General features: G+C 49.2%; 1 protein-coding gene across 5 annotated transcripts in view; it reads right to left on the bottom strand.

Annotated features, from left to right (window-relative positions):
- The window catches only part of SNX30 (sorting nexin family member 30), a 115,170-nt gene that overhangs the window by 2,190 nt on the left and 94,204 nt on the right, over positions 1–18,776 (bottom strand). For 3 of the 5 annotated variants that reach the window (XM_053908188.1, XM_053908191.1, XM_053908192.1), the window contains exons 7-10: positions 16,378–16,464; positions 5,625–5,777; positions 4,058–4,113; positions 3,668–3,887 (exon numbers count right to left, since the gene is read on the bottom strand). In XM_053908188.1, coding sequence (XP_053764163.1) covers positions 3,848–3,887; positions 4,058–4,113; positions 5,625–5,777; positions 16,378–16,464 — 336 coding nt within the window. In that variant the 3' untranslated portion in view covers positions 3,668–3,847. Of the gene's footprint in view, positions 1–3,667; positions 4,114–5,624; positions 5,778–16,377; positions 16,465–18,776 lie in introns of those variants that run through there. The other 2 variants (XM_053908189.1, XM_053908190.1) reach the window with 2 other exon arrangements.

The raw sequence follows: 18,776 nt of genomic DNA, 5'->3' as shown, positions 1-18,776 counted from the left end.
TTTACTCGAATTTACTGATAAATGCCACCTGCCATCTGAATGGAGAAAACATAAACAAGAGGCCATGTCCAATCTGTTGCCATCTTGAAAGTGAGAAGGCAAAGCCAAATTCCCAGAATGTTTTGTAAATGGGGATGGACTGCAGTGTTACTCCAGCCTGACAATTAGATTACTCAGTTTCCACGGGCCTTTGAGAGTAGGCATCCGGGAAGGTGGGCCGCAGGGCTTGCTGTGCCCTGCCCTGACCACAGGCCGCCTCTCGTGAGCGAGAGCACCCTTCAGCGCAGCCCGAGGAGAGGCCAGGTCACCCCATCCCGACATCCAAACAGACAAGGCCAACATGGGCCCGGGAGGCTATGGCGATGTCTCTCTCCTGCCTGTCTCAGGGCAGAGGGTAGAGAAGGACTACTCTGCAGTGTAAAGAATGGCATGAAAACAAAGCCAGGGGCCTGCGATGTCAATGCTCTTGACGGCAGGGCCAAGTCACTCGGACCCTGGGTGTGTCCCAGGCTGACGCCTACCGGCCCAAGAGACACACTCCACTTGCAGACAGGCAGTCAGGTCACCATGCCCTCCTCTAAAGCAGGACTTCCTGTCACTTCAAAACAAAGGTGGCCTCACGAGAAATGAGCAGCAAGCATGCATTTAAATCCCTCGTGTGGATGGCGACTGGTAAAACATTTAGTTCGACAACATGTAGAACACGCTCCAGGTGTGGCTGAAATTTGGCATGAAGACAAACTTAACGTTACATTCACCACGACCCCCGGAGTCGTACTGGCTTTTGTTGTTTCACCTAAAGGAAGGCGACTGGTGAGTTCAACGAGCAGCACAGTGAAATACGAGCCAATCATCTCCATAATTGCACTTATCTGAGGTCACTGGGAGTCATTAGTAAGTCTTATTAAAGGACAAAACCCAACCCCAAACCTGGCTGTGAAACGTGTTCCCTCCTCCTTCAGGAAGAACAGAGGGTTTTTGGCTTTGGGCAGAGTAGCCTAGAATCCCCTTGTGGATCCACCACATGATAAGGAAGACCGCAGTGTCCATATCTGCCACAAAGCACAAGTGCTCCCTTCAGCATCAAGTGCATCTCTAAAATCTGCTCAGTTTCTAGGAATTCTCTCCTCTTCTGCCTTAGCCTGGATTTTTAACCTGGGTGAATGAACCCTTCACTTCCCGCACCCGAGAGGCAGTTGATAGGCGTCACTCTGCATTCTGCTGCCACGTGCCCAAGACTCAAAACCTGTCCAAGTCTGTCTGCCTGAGGTCAAGCGTGTCCCCAAGCAAAAGCCTCCTGGGACACAACTATGAGAGAGGAGGCCGTGATCTCAGCACCACGACTTTGTGGAGCCAAGAAGGACGGGGTGACGAAGCCTCTACGAGGCAGTCTTTGGCACAGAAGTCTCCGGTCACACTGCTCACAGGGAATCCCCTTCATGCTCACAGAGATGAAAGGGCAAATGCCTGGGACTCCTGACCCGCAGAGGCTGGACGAGCTGTGGGGGTCGGGGAGGCCTGGGGAGCCTCCTTCACTGCCTACCGTCCCTTCATCCTGGGCCTCCTCACCTCATCTGGGCCTCCTCACCTCATCTGCCGCCAGCCTGAAGGAAGGGGCAAGCGTCCCTTCTGGGGCAAGACCGATTCTCCAGGGGAGCCTGGAACATATTCTGGTTCTCCCAGCTCTGGCGTCAGTGTCCCAGCTCTCCCTGATGTCTTAAAGCACAGAAACATCACATGGCAAACAAATGGAGAAAGACAAGCCGCAAGATGCCCGAGTCCCCTCCGAGCTAGTCTTCTGCCTCTGATAACGTAAGGAACGACTGCGTCCCCCCTCCACTCCCTTCCCGTATGTCCCAGAGAGGAGCCCCATGACTGTTTTGAAGGGTTGCCTTCTTTTCCAACTAAACTTTCCACGGGAATGCTCCTGGGCTTTGGCAACTAGCGGCAGATGAGATCCTGGTCTTCCCGTCAACTCTTTCCACGATTCTTTCCAAGCACTCATGACACCGGACAACGTTTTTAAAGCACGCGTTCCACAAGGCAAGGCTTCGCACGTTCCTGGAGATGAGCGCTCGCTGCTGGGTCAGTCTAGTGCCTTCCACGAAATATCAAGAGAGGGCCGTCAACCCGTTATTGGATATACACCCTGTTCTACCAGCAAGCTGTCAGCTTGGACCCAGACGTCCATCATCCATACCCGCACCAACGTGATGGCTTAGAGGTAGCATGAAACACGGACTCACCACTCAGGCTAGATGGCCTGTCCTTACCCTTCTGCTTCGATGAATCACTTCTAATTGTACCAAACAAAAATTCACATCGCAGGATTTTAGAACGGCGTGAGGGGGTCTGACGGTGCAGGCAAGTACCGACGGATACAAAAGTTCTAATTGAAACCGTGACTTCCTCAAAACATGAATGAAACAGAGCCGAACTGTTCTGCGCTGGCCTACTGCTGCACCCCTGGCATCATGGCAGTGGCCACCCAAGGTCAACGCCGCGGGCGCGAGGGGGTGGAGGAACCTCGACACGCTGCACGCGGCCAGGTACCTGCGGGTTACGACCCGCGTGTGCGCCAGCGCCTCGGCCCGGCTGCGTCGCGACAAGAACACTAACTGCCTCTTTGAGGCTCAGGTTGATCATTTTACGGGGAGATGAGCCACAGACGGGAGAGCGCAAACGTGGCATAGGTAGCTTCACTTCAGGAGGAAAGAAAAGGAGTTGGAAGATAGATCCTCTTCGTCGGTTTCGTGTCGGTTTGAAAAGCAAACCTGGTCATAGTTTGAAGACTTGAGATGCAGCCAGTGGTCACTGGGGAACGTGGCTGCAAGTTGCAGAGGTTTTAGCTTATCGAGAAGCAAAGCGCTCGCTGTTAGCACTTGTCATCTTCGAGGCCCATCCAGGTACCGACTTTTCTTTCCGACCAGGGACTATCGAGGGTTAAAGCACTTCACATGGGACATGCACACGGAGTTCCCAGAACCTCCACTGTGTCACTACAGCACACCAGCCTCTCAACAAAAGGCCGCCCAAACACTCCGTGGACGTGGTAGGAGACACTAAATTAGGAGTTCTGGGTGAGGTAAAGGCAGACGGCACAGAGCAGACGTGGAGATGGGGCCTAGTATACGCCCACTGACCCCAGTTACTGGGAGCTACTCTGACCTCAGACAACACGGACTTCCCACCACGGGCCTCAGCTCTACTCTGACGACACTGAACAAGCAAAAGAAAAACACTGAAGAACTTCACAGAGAAAAATGCACCCCCCCCCCCCATTTTACACAAAAAACAGTTTCCAATCTACTGCATTCTAGCGTCAGAAACAAGTTTGGGGAGCACTGCCCCCTCGGCTCCCCGAGGTATCGCACGAGGACAAGGACACTGGCTTGCTCATTTGGGCACGGACGCATACAGACGCTGACATAAATGGTCCTATGTGAACCAGAAGCCACAAAAGAGGTGCCACTCGTCACAAGCAGGCAGCAGGCCACACTCACAGCTATAGGCCACTGTACATTAAGGACTTTCCGAGGAGGTGCCAACACCCCCTTCTAGGCTGAGACAAGTCGATGCCCACACAGGTCAATTCCAGAGTCCCCGTGTGTCTGTGGAAAATGAGAGCTGCCCTCTGTGCCCGCCTTCCTCGTGTCCTGGAAAAGCAAGAACTGGGCTCTCTTCCACCGCAGGCAACCATGCTGTCCCCAAACAGGAGACTGTGATGAGATGTCAGAACGTCAGCTGGGTTGTCTCGTCCCTCAGCTGCAGATCTTAGTGTTCCAGATTTAATGGGCTCCTTCACAACACGGAGGTATGCTTCTTTCGCTGAGAGATGATTATAGCCTTACAGACTCCACCAAGGAATAAATACTAACGGAGAACCACTGTCAGACAAAGGTGGGTGGGGGGGCGGGAAGGGAGAGAAATACACAAAGGAGAGATGATTCTGTGGCTGTTTTCTCAGTGCCACCTCTCTGGCACTACAGGGACGTCCTGGTATGGGGTGCCATGCCCTGTGTAGGTAGAAGAGTCTCGGTCCCAAGAAGGAACTTACTTGGCCTCTGGTTTCTCCTGTAGCAGTGGAATAATCGACTCCCATGCCATGAGGCACTGAAATGACAACACACACACACACATTTTCAACATCGGATTTTAGGATCAGGTTCTTAACTCTTCTCTGAGCTACCCTTTTATTGTTAGTCCCACCGGGTGACCTCTGTCTCATGTCTTGTCTAAGTAATGTACATACATAATGTAACATCCGAGGTCTACGTGGATTATCCATCACTATTAGAAACTGGGGACGTGGCCGGTGTTTGCTTTGAATATATCATCCCCATCTCTGAGACGAAAGACAGCGGGGTCTCTACGAGGCCTTAATGTACCGTCCATACAGCTCACAGCTGGCAGAAATTCTTTCCCTTCGAAAAGCAGAAAAGATGGCAAGCTGCAAGCCCTCAGGAGGCTCTAGGTCCTCAGCCAAGAGGAAGACTTGCTCCAGGTGTGGGTAGGACTTGCACAAGGATGTAAATGATGGTGATGTGAGCCAGCCACCTGACTCAGAGTGGGTGGAAACCCCACGCCTCCTTACTGACCTTAGATGTTTTGCTTGAATGGGCCACTCTTAGATCTCCCAACAGGGAATATAGGGGGAGGAAACTCTACTTACTGCATTTCCTCGGATCCAAACATCATCATGTATCTTACATTCACTATTGCTAGTCCTCACAACTCCATGAAGTAGGATCATTATTCCTTATCTCTCTCTCTCTCTCTCTCTCTCTCTCTCTTTCTCACACACACACACACACACACACACACACACACACACTTCATATGGAGAAGATGAGACCCAGAGTGGTTACGTAACTTGTCTAAGACACACAGCTAGTAAGTGGCCAAAGCGGATATTCTTTCCACTGCAGCAATCCCCTTTCATTCCAGATCCTTGTGAAGGGCCAAGAACCTAAAGACTGGCACTCTCCTCTGAGAGCACCCTACTTGGCAAAATGATCCTCCCTTTGAGCAATCTCTTGCATAAAGGGCACAACAGAAGAACCACATAAGACCTTGTGTAGAAGGAGCTCGGGGTGAAGCAGGTCTTTGTGCTGAGTCATTTGGGAAGGAGTTCTGAGCAGGTAGGAGGAGAGAGGCATCCTTTGGTCAAGTTGGGGAGCAGAGTGGTAAAATCACTCCATGCTTCCTTCCTTGGTGACTCTGAGGTTGGAGTAGAAACTAGACTCAGACCCTACCCCACGTAAGGGAGCCCCAGGAGCCTCAAGGAGCTTGTTTTCAGTGAGAGACCCCATGGCCCTCTGGGTCCTGCTCTCTCCCTAGACTGCAGGCCTCCTGACTCGGGGGCGCAGCTAGCCGCCAGGCCCAAAGGGCCCGGGAGAAGAGAACTGCCGCCTCCGTGAGCAGTGTGTGCACATGAATGCCCTGTGGGCACCCCCACGGGGGCCTCTGCTCCCAAACCTGGCACCGCATCTCGCACAGTGGGGCAAGGACCCGCAGGGGTGGCTGCTGCTGGATTTCGGGCAGGCCCTTGCCCCGGGCTCTCTCTGGCTATTAGACGTGCTTCCTCACTGAGAGGGCTGGGGTCTTGCCGGCACACTCATTACCTTCTCGTAGTATTGGATGTTCTTGTCGGCCATTCCCATGAGCAGCTGCCGGAAGTCCTGCCTCTTGTTGCTCTGCCACCGCTCCATGTCGGCTTTCAGATCAGCATTGAAACACTCCATCCGATCCTGACATTTCTCAACATCTGCCGGCACCTGGAAGGGGAGTGCATTAAAGAGGTGCTCTGTATGTGTAACTTGGTGACTCATGCCTCGAGCTCTCTTGCACGAGGCCAAATCACTACATTAAATGCCATAAACACACTCCCTCCTTGGGGCGGGGGGGGGGGGGGGGGGGGAGGGGCATTTATTTGAAGGCAGAGCCTTGGGTTTTCAGGTCTAAGAAGGAATTCTGAAAAGTGCTATCCTGATCCAAATCTTCGAACCCATCCAAGCACAGCAGAGACTCATGGAGGAAACACCCCACCCCCACCCCTGTTTATAAACAGGAAGAAACACTGCAATACAGAGTCCAATATCTTTGGTTCCCCCTTTTTACCCATCCCTATATAAAAATGCGTGTAGATTTTGCAAATGTACGGCACTTATTGGGCATTGCTCTACTATTCTCCTCGCTCCTGTAATGAAACCAGAAAAGGTTTTCCCGTATCATAGGAGCTATTCCCTTACTTGTGACATTTGATAATGCCTACCCTCATTTATCACAGAATTAATTGTAGTAAGATTATTGGCTCACTTCTCCTCTGAACCTCACTTTACAAGTAATCTAGAGACCTGTCTCTGCTCCCCCAGATAGCAGATAATCAAAAATGATGAGTCAAAGTTAGGTTAATTCTGAGGAAATAGGAAGAAGATCACTTATGCATGTCGAAAGAATCTGAAACATGAAGAAAAATATAGCAGGCAATTTCAACTTTTACTTAAAGAAGTTTAGACTTTTGCTTTGCTCTGGTGAGTTCATCCATCCTACACAGTCGGAGGGCCTTGTGGCTACTCTGGTCCCCAAAGCACAAAGCTGGCTCCTCTCCTCACTCAAGAGCACCACAAGCCTCTGAGGGCTGCCAAGGGGCCGACGTACCTAAAACTGGGTCAGACGCCCACCTGCCAGATGCTTCCGGACAAAAAAATGAGGCCTTGTACATTGTAAGTGCTGAGGCCTGTGACCCCAAATGTCTCCAAGCTGTGGGGCGCCATGAGGGGTCAATCCCTACCAACGTGGGAAGTTTCATACTCAGGCCTTACAGGCAAGTAGAGGACCCAGAAAAACCAATAAAGGGAAGGCAAAGGCTGAGGAAGCCGGACACATTCAGGGCTTCTAGAAGGGCCGAGGGCCACACAGACCGTGTGGAGATGGCTGCAGACGCGGGAGCAAGGAACGTGAGCAGCCAGGGGCGGGGGTTTCAGGCTGGCCTGGCATGGGGTCTGAGCTTGGGTGAGGCAGAAGTAGTTGGGAAAAAAGAGACAGAGAGAGGCATCCCGGGAAACTTAAAAGTAAGGAACTTTTCTTTGAAGAGGGAGAAAAGGCTTTTCCAAAGCGCTGAGGTTCTGGAAGAAGAAAGAAAAAGGACTTGACTTTTTCCTCTGATGCCATGACTGAAGTCTCTCTGCCTTTCGCTGCTGCCTCACCTGTCACTTGTTGCCCACCTCGGTGGGGGGGAAGTGAAGACCAAGTGAGCCCCCGCTTTGCCTCTTCGGAGCGGAGCCTTCCCCAGGAACACAGTGAACCAGCCTCAGCGGAGGCCCCGTGAGCCAGCGTGTCCGGGCCTCACTCTCCAGCAGGCACAGTCCACCTCCCTTATTCCTCTCCTGGCTCCTGCGCATTTAAGCATCAAGGTGCAAGTTCCCTGGAGCAACTTCCTCTTTGCTTAACAAAACTGCTGTGGCCAGGACGGAAAGCAAAGGTCTGAAAAGGGAACCTGGTCAGGGCCCGCTGAGAAGAGGGAGGCCAGGGTCTCTGATACAAAGGAATTCTTTTCTAGGAAAGATTCCCAGGTCGGTTCTGAAGACGGGAATTCTGGTTGACCCACAAAAATTAAGAGTCAAGGGGCAGCTGGGCGGCTCAGTCGGTTAAGCGTCTGACTTTTGATTTCAGCTCAGGTCATGATCTCACAGTGCGTGGGTTTGGGTCCCCGTGTCAGACTGCACTGACAGTGTGGAGCCTGTTTGGGATTCTCTCTCTCTCTCTCTCCCTTTCTTTCTCTGTCCCTCCCCTGCTCACGCACACGCTCTCTCTCCCGCTCTCTCAAAATAAATAAATAAATAAATAAATATTTTTTAAAAGTTAAGAGTCAAAACCATGGCTCTGGATTTTATGATTACCTGAGCCTCAATTTGGGAAACATTTGGGACGCATCATTTTCACGACGTACTCTGTGCTTGGCACGGAGGAAGACCGAGGTACTTTGCTCTCGGTAGATGGCTCTCGTCTCAGGCTGCCTACAGTTGAGCTGGGAAGGCACTAAAGGTGCCTGGACATCAGGGTGAGAGGTTACTGGTACTTTCTCTTCACCCAGCCCCGCGGTAAGCACGCTGAGGGGGACCTGGACAGCCAGTGCAGCTTGGATGAGGGATCGGGCCTCCTTGAAGAATCAATCCCGCTGAGGAGACAGTGGGAGGAGGGCACTCCAGAGTGACAGTATGTACAGGTGAGAGAGGGAGACAATACCTGGGCCCACCTCAGGAATAGTTCACAGGCTACAGTGCCCACAAAAGCATACACAGAGAACGCCAGCCAGCCAGATGGCGGCAGGGGTGGCGGCGGGGGGAGTGGTGCAGAGTAAAGAACAAGAAGGCTGGGTTCCTGAGGCCAGGTTTGGTCAGCTGCCCCCTTTTTTGGAAAATAGAAAAGCCTGTGCTTCCTCTAACTATACAGACAGTTCTAGAGCCAGACTTCCAGAATTTGAATACCACAGGTACCACTTCCTAGATGGGTGATGTCGGGCCTCTGCATGCCTCAGCTTCTGTTTCCGGATAATACCAACTACCTTATAGAGTTACTATGAGGTTGAACAAGATAATATGCATAGAATACTCGGTGCCTGGCATAGATTAAATGCTCCCCAAATATTTCTTAGTTCTGATCAGTATCGATACTGTAAATTGCTATTCTTACAAGATGTAAGTGCATGTGCCTAGCCCCTCCAGCAAGAATGAACATTATGAACTTTATTCCATGTCGCACAAAAAGGTTTCTTTTTTGTCTTCCAAATATAAAACATTATTAAACATATTCTTTCATACTTTACACCACTCTTCACCCATGCTACCTCACCCTGAGGTTTCACCAGAGATCAGAGATGAGTCAACACCAAAATATACTGGCACGAGATCACCCCAGGTGCCCTGCAACCAGGGTGGCGGCTGTAACACAACAAGGGAGACGGCAGATCAGACTAACCTGGTGGAGACACAACTGACAGATGTGGCAACCCACTGCACGTGAGAAATAAGACACAGCTGTCAGAGAGGAGCCTGAAGTTTATAGTCTGGGTGACTGGGGGGCGGGGGGGGGCGACAATGCATCGTAGGGCTCAGGATAAAGGACAGGTCCGTGGACCAGAAAAAGGAGGCAGCTACAGCCATGCAAAGGGTGAGCCTCCCCCTCCCCACCCAAGAGGGGGCTGAGACAACTCAACCATAGCAACCACCTGGTTTGAATATAGACAAAGGATATATGGATATTTATCCAAGGAAGATCTACAAATGGCCAGCGAGCCTATTAAAAAATCACTGCACATCCCTAATCATTAGGGAAATGCAAATCAAAACCACAGTGAGAACCACCTCAAATCCATTAAGACGGCTACTACAACAACAAAAAAATAAGTGTTGGCCAGGATGTAGGAAATTGGAACCCCTGCACTTGTGTAAAACTTTAGTACGGCACTTCCTCAAAAAACCAAAAATGGAGTCACCATATGATCCAGCAATTCAACTTCTTTTTTTTAAGATCTTATTTTTTTGAATTTTCTATTTAAAACATATTTTTTAAGGTTTATTTTATTTTTGAGAGAGAGAGAGACAGAGACAGAGTGCAAGCAGGTGAAGGGCAGAGTGAGAGGGAGACACAGAATCTGAAGCAGGCCCCAGGTTCTGAGCTGTCAGCACAGAGCCCAACGTGGGGCTCAAGTTCACGAACCACAAGATCATGACATGGGCCAAAGTTGGATGCTAAACTGAATGAGCCACCCAGTTGCCCCTATTCTTATTTTTTTAAGTTTATTGAGAGAGAGAGAAAGCAAGAGGGAGAGAGAGAGAGAGAGAGAGACAGAAAGAGAGAGAGAATCCCAAGAAGGTTCCACGCTCAGCACAGAGCTGGACACGGGGCTCAATCCCACAACCGTGAGATCATGATCTGAGCTGAAATCAAGAGTTGGATGCTTAACTGACTGAGTCACCCAGGTAACCCTAAGATTTTATCTTTAAGTAATCTCTCCACTCAGGGGGGGTTGGAAATCACAACCTCAAGATCAAGAGTCACGTGCTCTACTGACTGAGCCAGTCAGACATCCCTGGCGGTTCCATTTCTGGGTGAATACCAAAAGACTGAAAGCAGGATCTCACGGAGATATCTGTCCTCCCATATCCACTGCAATATTCACAACAGATAAAGGTGAAAGCAACTCAAGTATCTGTTCACAGATGGATGAATAAACAAAAAGGGGTATAGACATACAGTGGAATATTCTTCAGCCTTAAAGAGGAAGAAAATTCTGACATGCCACAACATGGATGAACCTTGAGGACATTTTGCTGAGTGAAATAAGCCAGTTATAAAAACAAACAAATATTATATGATTCTACTTACAAGAGGTGATAGAGTAGTCAAACTCCTAGAGACAGAAAGCACGATGGTGGTTTCCAGGGGCTGGGAGGAGGGGGAAATGGGGACTAATTTAATGGGTACAGAATTTCAGTTCCTCAAGATAAAAAAAAGTACTCTGGAGACCCATTGCACAACAGTGTGGATTTACTTAACATGATTGAACCGTACACTTAAAAACAGTAAAGACGGTTTTGGTTATGTGTATCTTGCCATGATGCAAAAATTTTTTAATATATGGGGAAATCAAAGAGAGGGTTGGAGGGTCAAAGGGTGGAATTCATGGAGAAGCCTAAATCTGTAGGGTTAATAAGGGGATCAGCAAAGGATACTAAGAAAAATGAGCCCAGGAGCAGGAAGGAAGTCAGAGTGAGCAGAGCCATAGAAACACAAGGATGGAGAAGGAGGAGAGGGGAGGAGGAGGAGAGGGGAGGGTGGAAAAGAAGGGACCAAGAGGAACCAGGAGTTGGGATGAGCTGTTAAAGCAACCAGCTACTGAAGGTGCCCAACTTAATGAAGAGGAAGGCGGCCGGCCCACACACTCAGGCTCCCGGTGTTCCCCCTTTTGTTTCTTTCTGGATGGTGTCCTTGTAACCATCGGTTCACTGACCAGGGACAACCAGCATTGCTCATCTGTGTTTTAGTTTTTTGACTGAGGTGTCATCAGAGTTGTGCTATCTTGTGTCTGAAGGACGTGGCAATCGTGATACCCAATGCTGACGGCTGGCTGTCACTTATCACAAGACACCAACAACAGAAAAAAAATCACCAGGTAAGACTCCAAAAGATAACACTTCTAAGTAGATAACAAGGCTGCATTTGTCACAGTGGTTCCCTTCTCTCTCGTGAGAATTTTCGTTACAGAATATGGGTTGTTGGAGCGATGGGAGAGGGGTAATGTGGGATGAGCTCAAGCATTTTTGTGGGTTGGGGAGTAGGGTGGGAAGGAAATTCACATGAATATGTTGGCGTCGAAAAGAGTCTTCCCTTCACGTTCACTCCTATTGTTCATGTTAGCGTATAAGCTTCCCGTCCAGTTTGAAATGCAATTCCTCAGCCCCTCTTTGTTTCTAGTAACAGCTTTGCTGTCCTCCCTGGCTCTAGGGAGGATCATATTTGAGGATTTCCACAAGTCTGCGGTCCTGACAAGTCCAGCAGAAGGCAGCCCAGTAAGTGCCTATCATTTCGCCGACATCAAAGCTAAAATGAGGTAAGTCAAGTCTACGCAATTCAAATGTCCACTTGCCTGAGAAGAAACCTCTTCAGGGTCTGCTGAGTTTTCTCAACCCTAACAACAAGCAAAACTTTAAGTTCTATGATACTAACATTTGCCCTCAGCTCTAGGCTCACCCCCACACACGGACAAGCCACAGCCACAGGGCTTCCAGCCAGCAGCGGGGGGCCACAGGATCCCTCCCCTTCTTCCTAACGCAGCCACCCTGGTGTGAAATTCACTGTGAGGGCTGAGGAGACCCACAAGGCCACTTCTCTCTTCTGGGTTTTGGAAAGGTGATCAGTGATCACTGATCAGTGAGCCACTCCACGGCTTCACAAAAATCAACTTGCCCTCACTCTTTAGAGCCACTTCTCAAGATTTCAACCTCAAAACAGGTAATTCCCTAGGCTTGCTACGTCCCTCAGATGTTGTTAACACACCCAGACCCCTGTGAAAACTGCCCGTCTTTGGGCAAGATACTCTCTTTCCTGCATCCCCATGACGGACCTATGAACAAGGCAGTTCCCGCCATAGTCACTGACAGAGTCCGCCAGGTGCTTGGGGCTAAGAATCGCCCTAACCCACTTCCTGACACTCTGGCTTTTCTCTCACCAGTGGTAGCTCTGGGAAGCGGAGCTCAAAACCACACAAAACAGGGTCACCTGGGTGGCTCAGTCCATTGAGTGTCTGACTCTTGATTTTGGCTCAGGTCATGATCTCACGGTTTGAGAGTTTGATCCCCGCACTGGGCTCTGGGCTGGTAGCACAGAGCCTGCTTGGGATCCTTTCTCTCTCCCTCTCTCTCTTTCTCCCCCTCCCCTCAGAATAAATAAATAAACTTTATAAACACACACACACACACACACGAAACAAAGCACGGCAAAACCTTCAGCTACTCACTTCCTAGGTACCTCTGATGGGCTGTCAGGGAGGACAGGCATTTATTTGGGAGGGCTGGGAAGGCAGGGGAAACTTTAGAACGCAAGGAAACCATGCCTAAAACAGGGCAGTCAAAAAAAATTTTTTAAAGCAAAGTTAAAAACAAAAACCATAAGGGCAACAAACCAGAAAACGAGGTTCTCGGTCAGCACTCCTCCTAGAGACGAGGGGAGCTGGTATGGGAAGCAGAGGCTCCACCAATGGAGCGTCGGCTCCTACATCAGACACTGCTGCGCTGACCTTCACATCTCCACAAGTCACACGTATGAAGCCCACAGGGCTAATGAGCAAACCAGTGCAAGCGGGGAGATGGAGCTGAGGAGCTGGGGAACTGAACCCAGGGTGATCGGAGTCCAAATTCTGTGCTCTTTCTACCAAACCCCTTTCCATTTGCAGAGGCCGCCAACGGAGCCCTCCTCCACCCACCAAAGCAGCTGCTGTCCCAGATCCAAACCTGGAGGCGCAATTTCTGCCGCTCCCACGGTGAGAGCACACTCATGGGCACCACCACCCCCACGACGACAGTCCCTGTTTTGTTAATTACCACAATTGCTAAAAAACGGCAAAATTAGCACTGGCATGGCTCAGTGTCTTGCCAGAAAGAGGGCAGACCAAGACGGCTCGCCCACAGTGTGGTGAGAGAATGGAGGCATGTTTAGACCACCTACTTAGTCTCACCGGCTGGGAAGAAACCCTTCCCCCTCTTCTAAGAACTCCTGTGATCAAGAGAAGAGTCGTATAGGTGATGCTCTGAGAAGGTGAAAATAGCAATAGCAAGAAGATTTTGACACCCACTGGGAGAAGAGGAGGCACCCAGGCCGGCAAGAGGTGGAGAGCGTTAGAAAGGAGCCCCCGCAGCTTGTCTGGCTGGAACGTGGGAGCCAGAAATGGCCGCTCCCTGGGCTCCACCTGTTCAAGGCTGTGACCTTTAGGCAGCCGGCAAGCCAAGACAAGGTCAGCATTTACTTTGGCGTATTATTCATAACCTTCGGCTCCTGTCTTTACAAAGGAACCGTTCCGTACAGAGCTCAACAGAGATTAAATGACAAACCAGCCTGCGAGAAAGCTTGTATTCAGTGGTGAGCAGCGATGAATGCTGTCAGAACATCTTCCAAAGACAGGGTCTTCGGCTTCCAAACTAGGCCAGTGACAGAATGTGCTAGCCCTCCCTCCCTAGCTAGGGAAAGTGACTTCTATATTTATATTGGAAAGCTAAATTGTTGAAATGAAATTTTGAAATCTATAAACACAATATTTCCTGTCATTCCTTTAAATGAGACGGAGATATGGGCTCAGCAAATGGCACCGTGTTCCAGAATATCACAGGGATGGCTAGGAACTAGTCAAGGCAACGGGCAGCTGGAAGACGGAGGGTGGCTGTGCACACAGCTGCATTCCCATCATGGTCCCAACACACAGGATGGAAGCAGGCCAACAGCCTGTGGCAAGAAGAATGGAAGAGAGGTGCCTAGCATTCTGGCCAAGTCCCAGCTACACACACTGGGCCAGTGACAAGAGTCCCTCTCCGTATCATCTGGATTTCCATCAGATGTATGCAGACTTCACTCTCATGTAGGTCACCACGGGTGACACGGGCAGCCGTGCCACAGGATGTATTGTATGCCTGCTGCGCCCAGCACACTGGATAAAGACCTTGGGTATCAACAAAGCTGGGCAATTCATCAAGCTGCTTTGTGGCTCTTTCCTCACCCATGAAATGGGGAAGAATAATGCCTTCCCTCTGGGCCTCAGATGACTGTTGTGGTGATCGTGTGAAACAATTTACATATATATATATATATATATATATATATATATATTTTAATACCATATGGGGGCACCTCCGTGGCTCAGTCAGTTAAGTGTCCAACTCTTGATTTCAGCTCAGGTCATGATCTCAGTTTGCGAGTTTGAGCCCTGAATCAGGCTCCACGCTGGCTGCACGGAGCCTGCTTGGGATTCTCTCTCTCTCTCTCTCTCTCTCTCTCTCTCTCTCTCTCTCCCTCTCCCTCTCCCTCTCCCTCTCCCTCTCTCTCCCCCTCTCTGCCCCTCCCCCACTCACACACTCACTCATGCGCTCTCTTTCTCTCTCAAAATAAATTAAATAAACTAAAAAAAAAACTGCTATATGGAGCCAGGGTGTGCCACTTCTGAGGTTTGGGTTTCCAATTTCCACAGCTGGTTCCTTTCTGGGTGTATCACAGTATGGCTACCACAGCAGCAAGAACCAAGGCAGAGGAAGAGAAACAGTTCTGATGTAAAACTACTTCCCAGAACCCTGGGCCCCTGCTATTTATTTTTTTAATAACATTCCCTACCCCACCCCCTTTTAGAAAACAACTATACCTTCCAATTGCAAACAAAAAGGAACACAGTAACATAATGGTAACTGGCAAGGTGCTAAGGTCAGGCTGCAGGATTTCATCCTGGCTCTCATACTTGCTAGCTGTGAGATCGTGGGCCTTGGTTTGCTCATCTCTCAAATGGGAATAATAACGGCTCCCGAACCACATGACTGTCGTATGGAGTAAGTGAGATAAGGTAAAGAGCTTAGCACGTTGTAAGCGCTCGCACATCGGCTATTACTACTCTTGTCTTTACTCCCGGCTGGGGGAAGGAAAAGGCAACACATGGCAAGGACTAGTACACCAGATGCATTTTTACAGTATGATCCTCTATCTAGACCCAGAGCCCTGTAGCTGGGGGTATCTTAACTAAGTTCAATCAGTGCTTCTTAAACTTTGTGGTAAAGAACCACTATTCAGTGGCTTTTTTCCCCAACACGACAGAGCTGTAGACCTACTATGCATAACTAGTGTGTAGTTTGCTCCACATGGGCTAGTTTGACAACACTCATGCTCAGTGTTCAACAAGTGTCAAATTGCTATAAAACTGTTGACTCTCAGCTTCTGCACCTTTCCTGTCATGGATTGGCGACAGCTTATGGATGAGTAAGCAAACCACACTGGTGAGAACACTGATCTAGACTGTTCTTCCCTTTCTCGTCAATCCCGTTTTACAGACAGGAAATGCCCTTGAATGGCAATGCTGAAAGTCTTAAAAAAAAAAAAAAAAAAATCTCAGGAAACAACAGAAAACTCAACCCCCCGTGCTTCCAGGAATTGCTGTTTCAAAGGGACACATGCACCCCCATGTTTATAGCAGCACTATCGACAGTAGCCAAAGTATGGAAAGAGCCCAAATGACCATCGATGGATGAATGGATAAAGAAGACATGGTATATATATACAATGGAGTATTACTCGGCAATCAAAAAGAATGAAATCTTGCCATTTGCAACAATGTGGATGGAACTAGAGGGTATGATGCTAAGTGAAATTAGTCAGTCAGAGAAAGACAAATATCATATGACTTCACTCATATGAGGACTTTAAGAGACAAAACAGACGAACATAAGGGAAGGGAAACAAAAATAATATAAAAACAGGGAGGGGGACAAAACAGAAGAGACTCATAAATATGGAGAATAAACTGAGGGTTACAGGAGGGGTTGTGAGAGGGGGGAATGGGCTAAATGGGTAAGGGGCACTAAGGAATGTACTCCTGAAATCATTGTTCCACCATATGCTAACTAATTTGGATGTAAATTTAAAAAAATAAAATTAAAAAAAAAAGAAAGAAAAAGAAACTTCCAGAAATAAGACATCAAAGAGAACAGGAAAAAATGACAGTGTGAACACAGCCCAGCTGGCACTGACCACCTTAGCTGTGTGGATCTGGGGACAAGGCTTCACTCAGCGCCAGCGAGGCGACTGCAGCCTTGTGGAGCCCAGCCCTCCCTCAGGGGCTCCCCTGACCTTGGGGCGGTCTTCCTTCCTCAGGGCCACAGCTTCTAGTTTGGCTTCGTACTCTGCTTGCACTTGGTCCCTCTTCTTCAGTACGCTCTGCGGGAGGAGAGAGGGGAAGAATGTAACACAGAGTTCACAAAGGAGCCTCCAAGACCCAGGCAGTCGATTCTCGACCCCTTTCCTCCCCCAAATCACGGCGCAGGAGGCCCAGCCGCGTGCTCCCGGGACAGTCTGGCTGTGGTGTGACACAGGCTTGTGACACGGACTCCGGAGGAAGTGGGGTGGAAGAGGGGCGGCTTGTGTTTCCAGCACAGTAACAGCCTGATACTGAAAGCAACTGAAGCTCCGGGCAAGGACAAGTGGGGGGACAGTGCCCATCCTCAGCCACACTGATGAGAGGTCTCAGCTTCTCCGTGTGCAGAGAGGACTCAGCTGTGGAGCCTGGAGAGTGACAATCCAGGATGTTCTCTGAACCGTTCACGGAAAAGTCTATGTCAGGAGAGTTCTGGTCTCTGATTCACTGAGTTGATCACTGGTGGACTGATTCGCTCATTGATCCAAGAGCCGCTCATCTGTCCACCCCTCTGGACCACGTATGCAAAGATCAAAGAGATACAGCCCCTACCTGAGGGGTTCCAGCTAGGGAAGAGGTGCATAGTACAGAGCTGCGTCTATGTACAAGTCCAGAATCCCTAGAACCACATGGTGCGTCATCTAGAGTGAGTGATAAACGAGCTCAAAGAGGGCCAGCCTAGACAGGACCAGGATGAGGCAAGCCAGGTGCCCACGATGCAAAATTTAAGGAGAAAAATCTCTCTCAGGCCCCTGTAAGTGCAAGGTCGGCACCTGAGCCGAGCATCTCCCTAAATCTGTTCCCTGGGCATCTCCTTTGCCTCACCTGGTTCTGGTTCAGCTACTAAGACCACACTCGGTAGGACAGAAAAGGATGCAATCCACAGTCCAGAAAAACATGTTTCTCCAAGGGTTTCTTTTTCTTTGAGTGTAAGAAGCATGAACAGCAAATTAAGAGTGATTAAGAATCTTCTCGCCCACTACCTCAGAAGTCACAAAGCGCTATGGAAGTTTCTAATCTCATGCTTTTCCCATAGGCACCCTCCAGACCAGTATGGAGTCAGGCCAGGAGGAGCCATTCCCTGGCTAGGCGGGGGGTACCTTGTGTCCCTGATAATGTGCTAAAGAGTGAGGAGCAGCTGGACATCTGAGTGCACTCTGGGGGGAAACCTTCTCATGCAATGTGCCAGCACAGGCAAACTCAAGTCTTCCCCTGAAGCATCACCTTTGAGAAGAGTTTTACCTTGAGAAGAACATGAGGTAAAACTTACAAGAACTTATCTTTTGTTTGCCACTCATCTTTGTCCTGAGTGCTCTGAAGTTCCCTCCCCACACCCATCAAGCTTTGAGTAGGGATGTTTGCAGTGCTGTTCCACACAACTCTCTCCTGATGCTGGAAACTGCCCACAAGGGATTTTTTAAATACTTAAGAAACATATCAAAATATGAATTTTATTTGGATCACGATTTGGAAAAACACCTACAAAAACTGTGCCTGAGACCCTGGGGAATGAACACTCCAGCTTCACTGGAGTTTATCAGTTTATCAGTTTACTGGATATTTGAAGAAATCTTAAGAAAAAATTTTAGGTGTGATGATAATGTGGTTCTTTTTTTTAAAAGAACACTTGTATTTTAGAGATATGTACTAAATATTTTTGTATGAAGTGCTCTGATGTCTGGGATTTGCTTTAAAATAATCTAAGGGGTTCAAGTGCCTGGGTGGCTCAGTCAGTTGAGCATCCGAGTTGGGCTCAGGTCATGATCTCATGGTTCATGGGTCTGAGCCCCGTGTCGGGCTCTGTGCTGACAGCTCAGAGCCTGGAGCCTGCTTCGGATTCTGTGTCTCCCTCTGTCTCTCAAAAATAAGTAAACATTAAAAAAAGTAATCCAAAGGGGGGCACCTGGGTGGTTTAGTCAGTTAAGTGTCCAAGTCTTGGTTTCACCTCAGGTCATGATCTCATGGTTGGTGAGATGGAGCCCCGGGTCGGGCTCTGTGCTGTCAGAGCCTGCTTGGGATTCTCTCTCTCTCCCTCTCTCTCTGCCCCTCCCCTGCTTGTGTGTGCACATTCTCCCTCTCTCTCTCTCAAAATAAATAAAGAAAACTTAAAATAAAATAAAATGAAATAAAATAAAATAAAATAAAATAAAATAAAATAAAATAAAAGTAAAATAATCCAAGGGGTGGAGAGCAGGTGGGCACAGAGCTAGAACAAGATGGGCCATGAGTGGGCAACTGCTCGAGCAAGCAGATGGGTATGTGGGGGATTGTTACACTTCCACTCTGCTTTTAGACGTTTCAATTTTTCCGTAATAAAAGAAAGCTAAACAATGGA

The sequence above is a fragment of the Panthera pardus genome, unplaced genomic scaffold (assembly GCF_024362965.1).
Source record: "Panthera pardus isolate Hobbes unplaced genomic scaffold, ASM2436296v1 HiC_scaffold_20, whole genome shotgun sequence".
Lineage (NCBI taxonomy): Eukaryota > Metazoa > Chordata > Mammalia > Carnivora > Felidae > Panthera > Panthera pardus.
Note: the sequence above shows the minus strand (reverse complement) of the source record. Positions and strands in the feature narration are given on the sequence as shown.